At 37.7% G+C, this 11563-nt stretch overlaps 1 protein-coding gene across 1 annotated transcript in view; it reads left to right on the top strand.

The window, feature by feature from the left end:
• Positions 1-1507: 1507 nt before the first annotated feature.
• slc13a3 (solute carrier family 13 member 3) overlaps positions 1508-11563 on the top strand; it is a 38721-nt gene continuing 28665 nt past the window's right edge. The window contains exons 1-3 of the mRNA XM_066702713.1: positions 1508-1730; positions 3067-3332; positions 5137-5300. Coding sequence (XP_066558810.1) covers positions 1620-1730; positions 3067-3332; positions 5137-5300 — 541 coding nt within the window. The 5' untranslated portion in view covers positions 1508-1619. The remainder of the gene's footprint in view (positions 1731-3066; positions 3333-5136; positions 5301-11563) is intronic.

The raw sequence follows: 11563 nt of genomic DNA, 5'->3' as shown, positions 1-11563 counted from the left end.
CTAACATCAAAGTAGTAACATCCGAAGTATGCGACTGTGCACCCAGATTATGCACATTATAGTAAATCTCTTCGGGCATTCTTGAGTCCAGCCAGGACCACCTGATCAAGATCTACTTCAGCACAGTGTGAGTTACTACAGTCTATGTTTCTGTGGCCACAATCTTTAGCAAGAATCAACTATCAGGAAGCTTTGAATAAACATCATCCCTGTAGATCAGTCACACAAACTGGTATCTTCTCTCACCCAAGAGACCCTCTTAATTTTTAACCAAATTTCTTCAAGCCTAGAGACACTTTCCCTGCACCTGACCTGTACTGTTTTGGCTTCTGCTACTCCTATTGTATTCAGCTTGCACATACTTGCACAATATGGTTAAACTAACAGCTCTGGGATGGCTGATATGTCAGCATTTCAGCCAAAAAACAACAACCTAGAAAATGTACAACTTTGTGAATACTGGTATCAAATACATTTCCAGTACACCCAGCAAATTGGTTATATCAATGTCCACTACTTTCAGTCAATCAGTAAAGCATTATTCTGTATCTAAAGCTGTCTGGCATGGGAAAATATCAGAGTGTGTAGGATGCTGTACCTTAATGACTCAGCATTATCAATTGCTGTACATAACTGGGTTCAACAACAGAGCATAGGAACCTCACATTTGTCCAATCAACCCATAGACATTTTGGTTATGCAAATTAAATAGTTTAGAACACAATTACAAGCAATCACAATTTAACCTCTTTTTCTAACATTTGTGCTTTAAACCCATTTGGGTAATTGTAATTAATTAAATGTAATTAAATGAATTAACGGTTATTAAAGATTGTTACAACACACAGCATGCAATTGTATTTTATTGAATTACAAAGGGAAAACAGTTATTTCCTTAATTTAAATGTTTTCCTATGTGCAAAGTAGGAACACACCATATTTTGCAACTGTGTCAGTTTTAGGTTTTCATTCCGATTCTTGATTTCAAAAGACCGAACGAATAAAACGAAAGGCAAATTTTAAATTGTATCTGCAGAGACTACAAATAAATTACGACTAAAAATCTATTACCCCCCACCAGTTAGGTAACTGATAAAAAGTTGGTTCCTTAATACGAAAAGTTCACTTTACAATGTTATACTTAAAAGCCATACTGTCTGAAATAGGTTAATTATTCGTTAAATTAAGGGTTCAATTCAGCATTTGAGAGCCCGGTTGGAACAAAAACCAGCAGGGTAGGGGGTCCTCCAGGCCAGGGTTGGGAACCCTGGTCTAAACCTTTTGCCATTTTAGATGTCTCTAGAATGTGTTTGCACAATTACCAGTAGCTTTGAAAGGGTTACAGAACAAAAAATGTGCTAAATCCTGTCTGATCACCCTACTGGCCTGCCGTTGATCTTATCCCACACGTGCGGGGCTCATCCTTATAGGCTTACAAAGTCCAATGAAAAGTTAACTGGTCACAGATCTACGTTACAGTAGTTAATCTTCTCCAGGAGCGGAAAACAATACTAATAGATAAAGGGGACTCAACTTCTTAACTTCACCTCCACCATTGACAGCCGTGGCGCAGGCTCGCTGCTCAGAGATTGATTAGAAAGGGAATAAATAAATTGGAGATGGAAGCAGTGTCAGCCTTTGCAAAGAAACTTTGGTCCGTCAGAAGACAACTTGTGTTAGTTTTAACGCCAATAACTCTTCTCCCTCTGCTGTTTACCTTGCCACCCAGGGTAAGTTTTGCTAACTTCGTCCTCTATTTCCAATTCTATTTGGCACAAAGTTATATAGGAAAGTGTGAAATTTCCTACAATAATTGGGATTAAAAGTTATCATTTGTAAGGCATACGTTATAACATTCAGCATTAACTACGATTATTCATGCAAGCATTAAAACATGTTTTTGTCAATTAATACTAGTTAAATATAGTTAAAAAGGTTTTGGGAAAATCATAATGATACACACACACACACACACACACACACACACACACACACATACATTTATTTCCAGTGTAATCTAAAATCTGGCATATGTATTTGAATAAATAAATAAATAAATAAATAAATAAATAAATACAATGCCACAGTCTTGCACAATACAGCACCAGAGGACAAATTGAAAGAAAAAAAAACTCTTTTCTGCATTCATAGTTTGTTATGGAACAAGTGTGGAAATAACTGCAGCAGCATAATTTAATAGGAAGGGGCGCAGTTCAGAGATTGTGCATTTGAATGAAACATAAACGTAATTTAACATCATTATTTCTGTATTAAATTGGGAAACCTGGAACCTTTTGCACAGTTTGCATTCAGGGTACATTGTGTAAACGTATTGCATGTTTGCTTGGTAAGCATTGGGTAGTAATATGTCTGTGTTTGAAATTGACCACTAGGCTGTGCAATCTTCTCAAAATCTATAACGTTCTGCAAGGTCTTTGAGATCTCATTTTGACAATACTGTCATGCAGTGCATTTAGATTTATATTGGAACCAATCTTAAATACGCTAATTTAATTATATAGACCTATATATAGATGCAGCTAGATGTACAAGATTTATTCTTGAATGAAAGTAATGTTGAACAAAGGTGTCAAGCAAATACATTTAATGATGACCATCTTATTATTATTATTGTTATTATTGTTTCTATTATTAAGCATATTCGAACATTAGGCTGCCTTTAGGCAATAATAGGCTTATTTACATGACAGAGCCTGTTTTTATTCATGAGGTTTACAAGCAGGAATGAGGACAGAGATTTACATTTACAATACATGGCAAATAAAGAATAAATCCAGAAGATACAAAACAGTCTGGACCACTTCACAACACAATTCCATGGTTAGATTTAAAAGGCCTGAGCAATTATAAAAATGTGAGACTTTTTGTTTAAATTAGAACAGAAGGATAGCTTAAAAATGTGTTTATAGCTGTAACAGATTTTCAAAATATACAGGGAGGGAATAGATAGATATTCTCTAAATTGGTATATAGTATACACATTAACACTGTTTCTCTACCCACTCCCCCCCCCCCCCCACCCCCTTGTAAATTCTTCAAATATAGGAAGGAAAATGCCTGTACGTGGTGCTCTTGATGGCTATGTTTTGGTGCACAGAGGCCCTTCCTCTTGCTGTTACAGCCACACTCCCTGTCTGTCTCTTCCCTCTACTGGGAATCCTGCCTTCCCACAAAGTGTGCCCACAGTACTTCCTCGATACCAACTTCCTCTTCTTTAGTGGACTGGTGATGGCGTCTGCCATTGAAGAGTGGAACCTGCATCGCCGAATTGCTCTGCGGGTCCTGATGATTGTGGGGGTAAAACCAGCCTGGTGAGATATTTTAATTGACTCTGTATATTTACAGGGGTGATTTTCAGTGTTTTTATTGCTCCCTCTTTCCTAAATGCACTTGTAAAAAACAGTTCAGATCTAGTCTGGTATGGGGAGATATGAACTTGGCAAATATATGTTCTTTTGCAGTTTTGGAAAAGCAGGTGCAATATATTTGAACTTTGATTTCAGTCAATTTTGCACCTGGATTCAAACATGGAAATTATGTTTTTGTTTCTTTATGTTATGAGAAGGTTGCTTTTACATCTGCTTTACAATCATTGGTATTTTAAGTGTAAGTTAGATTATGGGCTTGGGGGAGATGATGCCCGCCCTCCAGAGCTAGAGTAGTAGACCCCTCTTTCACAGCATTTGTTGCCTCCCTTTTTTGTTCACCCTAATCAGCATCCCGCAGCAACTCCTTGGTTCCTATTCGGAGGGTGTGTGTGTTGGAGGGTTCTGTACCCTCATCGTACTGTCCAGGCTGTTGTTCCTTCATTCAAGCAAATTTAGACCAAAATATTTCCACTGATACACTATGTTGTTGTTTGAAACTCCTGAATGCTTAAATATAATTGAATTATTGAGGTTGTCCCCACACACTGTCTAAAGCATTTCTGATAAATAACTCCCAATTTTATATGCAATCCTAAACATGCTCATATCCCTCCCCCCCTTCAAATTCAAGATGATAAGTAATTATACTGCCACTGAAAGAAGGTTACCATACTTTATTGCCCCTTCTATCCCAAAATAAAAAGTTAGGTTCATAAATATTTGGACAGTGACACAATTGTCAATTTGGCTCTGTACACTACCACAATGGATTTGAAAGGAAACAATCAAGATGTGCTTTAAGTGTAAACTTTCATCTTTAATTTGAGAGTAGTTACATCCAAATTGGGTGAACGGTGTAGGAATTACACCCATTTTTATATGTGGTCCCCCAATGTTAGGGCTCAAAAGTATTTGGACAAACTAACATAATCATGAATTAAATTGTGACTTTCAATACTTGCAAATCCTTTGCAGTCAATGACTGCCTGAAGTCTGGAACCCATAGACATCACCAGATGCTGGGTTTCTTCCCTGGTGATGCTCTGTTAGGCCTGTACTGCAGCTTTAGTTCCTGCTTGTTCTTGGGGCGTTTTGCCTTCAGTTTTGCCTTAGAAATCAAAACAAACCTATCAGAGAGATAGCGAAAACATGATGTGTGGCAACATCCTATAGACAGATAGATAGACAAAGATCAACTTGTACCAGAATGATGGGAAGAGAAGAATGTAGAGAAGGGAAGGAACTTTTTCATTTTTCATAACACATTTTCCCAATCTCGAATTCAGAACATCTCTAATGCCCGCCTTCTACATGAGTAAAAAATAGTGGTTTACAGGATTAGTCTGCTTAAAAAAAAAAAAAAAAACTACCACCGATCAGACACAAACCTTTCCAAGGCCACATTGCTTTAAGTCAAAGTTGTAAACTTTTTTTTTTATAGGTTAGCCTATTCAGTTTTTAAGTGAATGGAATTGAATCTCTTCCCAACCCTCTTGGGCAACATCAATAAACCAAAATATAGGAGTAGCTGTTTTTACTGTGAACTATTGGTCTCTTTCTGTGTGTTGTGTAAAGGAGACATAATCACAGTGAATGGGGCTTTGTGTATTACAAATGATCCACTATCAAGCTTCTGTCAAGACAATTTATCATTTATTTTTCTTCCATCGCTGGAGAATGGCATTTTAAATGCCTCATTCTCTCTTCATTGTTCTTCTCCCTCCCCTCCTGCTGTGGCTTTCCTTAGGCTGATCCTGGGAATGATGCTGACCACGGCCTTCCTGTCCATGTGGCTCAGTAACACCGCCACCACTGCCATGATGCTACCCATTGCCAATGCTATCCTGGAGAGCTTGTTTGGAGACCTGGAGACTCTGAAGCGCAACTGCCGACTAGCGGACGACTCGGAGGGTGAGATTTTGTTTATTTTTAGGTTTATTTGAGCCTTTTTGTGTGTGCTATGGTAACTCCAAACTAATGCCTCTTTTCCACTGGTTAAAGTGTCCGTACACGTTCCAGAGCTTTTTGGAAAATCAGGCCAATTGTGACGTCCATCTCCTGTAGTGGGAGGAGCAGAGTGATTGTGGGTTTGGTTTGTGTTTCGCTTTAAAAACAAAGACAGAAAACACTATGAGCGATAGAGCCTGACGTGGAAAGGACTTTTGTCTATTCTTTCTACTTTACATGAATGTAAACAGCGTAATAAACATTTCTGTTAAGAGATATTAGGAAGAGCTAAACGTATGGACAGCATTATATTCAGACAAGCATTACGTTACCGTAAGAAAACCTTTCCATGTGCAACAATAACAATACATATTTGCTATTATAATAATATGAGGCCACTCACTATGAGGACCGAGCATTTCAGTGATGTGGTAAGATCGTTTCATTGTGGCGCAGGAGAACAGGGTTCGAGTCTTCGTCGCGGCCGGAACCCCTGAATCGTTACAATATCATCATCACTTGTGCTCCCTTAACATTACTCTTTCTTAGGCATGGGCCGGTTACCGGTTTCAAGGTATACCGCGGTTTGAAAAAGTCACGGTTTCAAAACCACTAAAATTTTCTGTGATACCTTTCCTGCGGTATGAGCTGTTTTTTTTATCTCATCAAAGACGGAAAGTGAAGGAATCCCTCAGGTTGTGTCGTGTACAGTGTAGAGAGTAACACGACCCCCCCCCTCCGGTTGGTGCTAGCAGTCAGTCACCTGTGTGTAGGATAGCCGAAGGAGGTGAACCCTTGGAACTTTTTCCCCGTCGAAAAAGACGGAGTCTGTGTATGGGAATTTTTCGGGTACCAAAAACATTCAGTCGGAGGAAGGACATCCAACTTGTAAGACGTGTTTAAGGAGAGGTTGCTAGAGGAGGCAATACGATATGATATCCCACCTACGGTAGCACCACCCGTCACTCTTTGCTAAATTCAAGGTAACGCTGTCTTGAAATGAACATTTGCAACAAGCTAAGAGAGTTTGCGTGTTTAGCAGTGGTGAAATAAATAATATTGGCTTGCTACCGAGGCAGATAACACGGCTAATTAACCAGCTAACATCAGCTAGTTTCCCCCCTCACCTTCACAGAGCTGGGAAGAGCAGAGTACTACGTTTCTGCAATTTAGTACAATAATTAAATTTAGCTGGTATCACGTCTATACTTTTGTTTAAGTCTTCCACCATTGTGTACATCAGTTCAAAATCACAACATAAAAAAAAAAAAAAAAAACTGCTGGCTCTCCGGTGTCTTTGCCGCTGTTTGTGTTGTACAGAGAGAGACCGTGTGAGTATGTGGCAACGTGGAAATGTGTAGAAAGTGAGCATGTCTCCAAAAACCTTGTTGAGCTGCAGGTTTGAGTTCACTTAAATGACTGATTTTTTTATTATTTAGAAGGTTTTCTTGTAGTTTTTTGTTTGTTTGTTTTTTTAACAGAAAATAATTCAATTATTTATGTGCTAATTATTGTTGAGCTGCAGTTTTAGGCTCACTTAAGTGACTGCATTTATTTTAATTTAATTTAAGAAGAATTCAAATATTTAATTGAATTAATTATTTAACCTGACATACATGTTTACTACTGTTCCAAATATTCTATATGTTGCTTAAAAATAAAATATATTATGTTCAATGGAAAAAAGTTTTTTTTTTTTTTACCCAGACACTTAAAAATAACACCTTTTATAGCTGTAATCGCAATACCGTGAAACCGTGAGATTTGTGCTTAAGGTTATCATACTGTCAAAATCTCAACACTTTTTGCCGTATTATTTTAAATTAATTTAGCAGACGACATTCACCAGGACAATTAGAGTTGGAAAAAAAATACACACGTTTCACGATTATTCATACAGTAACAGCAGCTACAATATAGCAGGTTAATTTAACTAAAGTGTGCACATTTCAGTCATGGCGTTTATGGACACATTTATTAAACCAGTCCTTAATGTTTTAGATGGAAACCCAGATCTGCTGTATTTATTTAATTAACTTGTAAATGGCCACACGTTAACTAAATCGTGTTCGCCTTCATACTGATTGTCTCTGCGGATATGTTGTACAACATACCGGAACACCATCCCATTGTTCATAAAATATTAATAAATAGTATCCTTCAGTTTATTTTTAACTAGTCACGGCACTGCACTAGGGTCCTGTGAAACCCGTGTTCGGCACGTTTTTAATACACTCGAATATTAACTATGCAGTAATTATTCAGGCTACTGTATATAGAGGGTGCCTTCTTTAGGTGATGTGAAACATGATTTTGTATATTGAAACAATAATACAAAAGTTTTCTGCACGTTATATTTTATTATGTTTATTTTGTGATTCTGAGCTATGTTCTAAGCATATATAAAAAATAAAAAAACAATTTACTTTCAAATGATACCATCCATATGCATGTTTACGGAGTTATGGGCCGGTCCTTTTAGGAAGAAATTCCCATTTCTGTCAGTTTTAAAGGTTAACAGTAAGTGATAATATTGGGCTACATACAGGAAGTCATTTGAAGATATCTCGAAATGATTTTCAGATATCTCGAAATGATTTTCAGATATCTCGAAATGAACAGGAAGTCATTTGAAGATATCTCGACATGATTTGCAGATATATAGAAATGATTAAACAATATCTCTAAATCATTTTTAAATATCTGCAAATCATTTATAGATATCTCAATGTACTTTTAAATCGGATATCTTTAAATGATTTGCAGATATCTAAATTATTTCGAGATTTTTAAATATTTGAAGATATGTTTAAATTAATTAAAGATATCGCTAAAAAATTATTTGGCTTGCCATACAAGTTAAATACCCATTGCAATGAATGTGGTGCCTGAAGTCCCCAGCGCAGATTAAAAAAGGCCTCCATTGCAACGAACTCCAAAATCACTGCTGCTGCCCTCTAGAGGATAAAAGTATGGGACTAATTTCTATTCTATTCCAGCTACAGACTTAACTATGGATAGTACTGTACTGTAGGGGAACAACATGTGAAATATCACAATTTATTGACAACTAAATGTTGACAATGGTGACAAAAAGTTAAGCAGTTTACTAGGGAACAGGAACCAAGAGACTTAGGGGAAAACAAACAAACAAACAAACAAAAATTTAGAAGCATGTCGCCACTATAGTGTCAGGTTTGCAGAATGATTGCCTTCCTGGATGAACTCATCCAAGATGGTTTCATTTGTGAACATTGTCGGCAGGTTGAAATCCTAGAGATCAAGGTTCGTGATCTTGAGGCTCAGCTTGTTGATCTGCGCTGTATTAGGGATATGTGCACACCAAAACCTAGGAGAGTTGAGACCATAGAGCAGGAAAGTGGACAGAACTGCTGGGTTACAGTAGGTTGTAACCGCAGAAAAGGGCGCGTACAACCCATAGAGACATCCCAAGAGCTAGAAATACCAAACAGGTTCCAACTGCTGGACGAGCTGGACAGTGACGGCTCAGAGGGTGATGGGAGGGCAGTTGAGCATCAGAGCACCATGGTGCTCACTCCCCCACAGAAGAGGGAGGTAGTTATAGTAGGAGATTCAATTCTTAGAGGCGTAGATCACACAGTGTGTTCTAGTGATAAGGAGACCCGCATGGTATCTTGCCTGCCTGGTGCTCAGGTTACAGATCTCCCTAAACTAGTAGACGGGCTAATGGCCAAAGCCAGGGGGAATCCACTGGTCATGGTCCACATTGGAACCAATGACATAGGAAAATGTAGGAGAATGTAGGAGAGAGGTTCTGCAAGACAAATTTAAAGAGTTAGGAACAAAACTAAAGAGCAGAACCTCCGCGGTAGTTTTATCTGAAATACTTCCAGTACCACGTGCCAGGCCAGGGAGACAGGCTGAGATTAGAAAGTTTAACACGTGGTTGAAATCTTGGTGTAGGGAAGAGGGTTTTAGGTTTATGGAGCATTGGTCTTTCTTCTGGGATAGATAGGACCTGTACAAACTGGATGGTCTACATCTAAACAGAAGGGAGGCTAATGCATTGGGAGTGTGTATGTGCAGAGTAATTGATAATTTTTTTAACTAGGGACCAGGGGGGCAGGGAGTTCTAACAATGGGAGATGTTCCACTAAGGAAAGAAAACAAAGGGAAACTGCTAGTAGGAAAGTCCTGAAAAGTTTGTACCTCAATGCCAGGAGTATAAGGAACAAGATGTTAGACCTAGAAGCCACAGTGCTGGCATGTGACTATGATGTTGTAGGAGTGATGGAAACATGGCTTACAGAAAATGATGGGGATGAATACAAGTTGAAAGGATACACACACTGTAGGAGAGATGGGCAAAGTCGAAAAGGAGGTGAGGTAGCATTATATGTGAAAAATGGCATTGAGGCAGAAGAACTCAAATTAGATTCCAGTAATGGAACAGAATCTTTGAGGGTCAAACTTTTGAACAAGAGATCTGGAGGATTAGTGGTAGGAGTGTGTTACAGACCACACAGAAAATTTTGCAGTGTTAAATTAGCTCTATAAGAGTTCAATTTAACACTGGGTCCGAGTGTATTTGGTCCCACTCAGAATTGGTGATAAATTGACTCGTGTCATAGTGTTACATTTTCAGAGTAAAATTAACTCTATTTTGAGTAAAAATTGAACACTACTCAACACGAAATAGTGTTACCACAGTTTCTGAGGGGAATTAACTCTTATTAGTGTTAATATTTCACTAATGTAGAGTTTATTTACATTTTTAATAGTGAAAAATTCTCACTTTTAAATTCTTAAAACCCATTTGGTGTTGCAACAGATTAATAAGTGTCAGTATTTCTCTTTGTGGTGCAAGTACAGTAAAACAATTACTCTTCTACAATGTCAAATTAACTCTTAAAACAGGTTTTCAAAACAAAGAAAACAACTTCAACAATGTAACATTTAAAACATTTATTAAAACACAAGAGTCAGGAAACACTTATACATGAACAAAAATACATCACATCTGCATTATATGGCAATACAGCACTACATGCAGGATCTGTAGTACCATATTTAATCTGAAGATCAAATGGTTTGAAATAACACAGCTCATTAACATTCACTACCTTCAAATCTCTGTGTGGATGCAGTCTGACTGTAAATGCATGGCAATGGTAATCAAAACATATAGTTTCCATCAGTGTTCCACACAACAGCACATTTTCATCTTTCACAGCAATGGTCTTGATCTTACAAAACACTGGCATCTCACATGCTACTTCTGTACAGATAATAAAGTCAGGGTGATACTCTGTGTTGTGGTGTTTGATCCACTTTACAGAATAGACAACTTCTGACATTACCACTCCTAGTTTGGAAGCAATCTCTTGGCCACATTTAAGTTCACTGAGTTCTACCATCTTTCCTGGGCCAAGAGACAATCTGTACTGGCTAAAAGACTCCCAGTTCGTCGCAATACAAAATTGGTGCTTTTTGGCTAGTGTTTTGTTGATGTTTTTGAAACATTTTAATTGCGTTTTAAAGAATTTGTGTTTAGCTTCATAATGCATACACCACGTGTGCAGAATTGGTCCAATTTTTCTTATACACTGTGGGTAATGTATCATTATATGATCCTTTGGCAAAAGATTTCTTTCAGGAAATAATTTTTTGAATAGCTGGTGATGTTAAATTATTAAATGTTTAAGATAAATGGTCATGCCTTCTGTTAGGACTGGTGAAAATACAATGTTGACTATCTGCAAAAGTAAAAGCAAAAGATGCCAGTGTTTATCACCTCTTTGCACTAAATCACCAAATAATAGGGGCATGTTGCGCAACAAGCACCAAGATTGGATTGCATTTAAACCCAAATTGTTGCTTCCATCAAACAATTTGACCACTGGAGGACGGTTCCTCTGCTGATTGTAACCATAGTCAAAAGCATGTACTCTTTCAGCAAGATCATCAGGGCTCAGAAAATTACACTGAATGTACTGCAGAATGTACTTGGTTCAATAATTCCCCATTTTTCCATGAAGAGTCTCTTTCGTTTGGCTTCAGAATTTAACAAAGTAAATGGATTTTCCAAGTTTTGAAATGAATTTTCTATCTTCCTTTTAGTAGCAGTGTCCTGTGAAGACAGACAGAGCAAAGCTACATCCTGGGCCTGACTATGAATCTCAGAAACAATTTCCTCCATAGATGAAACAAAACCATTTACAGCAGATTTACTTAATCCTGCAACT

Source organism: Amia ocellicauda, chromosome 4, assembly GCF_036373705.1.
Source record: "Amia ocellicauda isolate fAmiCal2 chromosome 4, fAmiCal2.hap1, whole genome shotgun sequence".
Lineage (NCBI taxonomy): Eukaryota > Metazoa > Chordata > Actinopteri > Amiiformes > Amiidae > Amia > Amia ocellicauda.
Note: the sequence above shows the minus strand (reverse complement) of the source record. Positions and strands in the feature narration are given on the sequence as shown.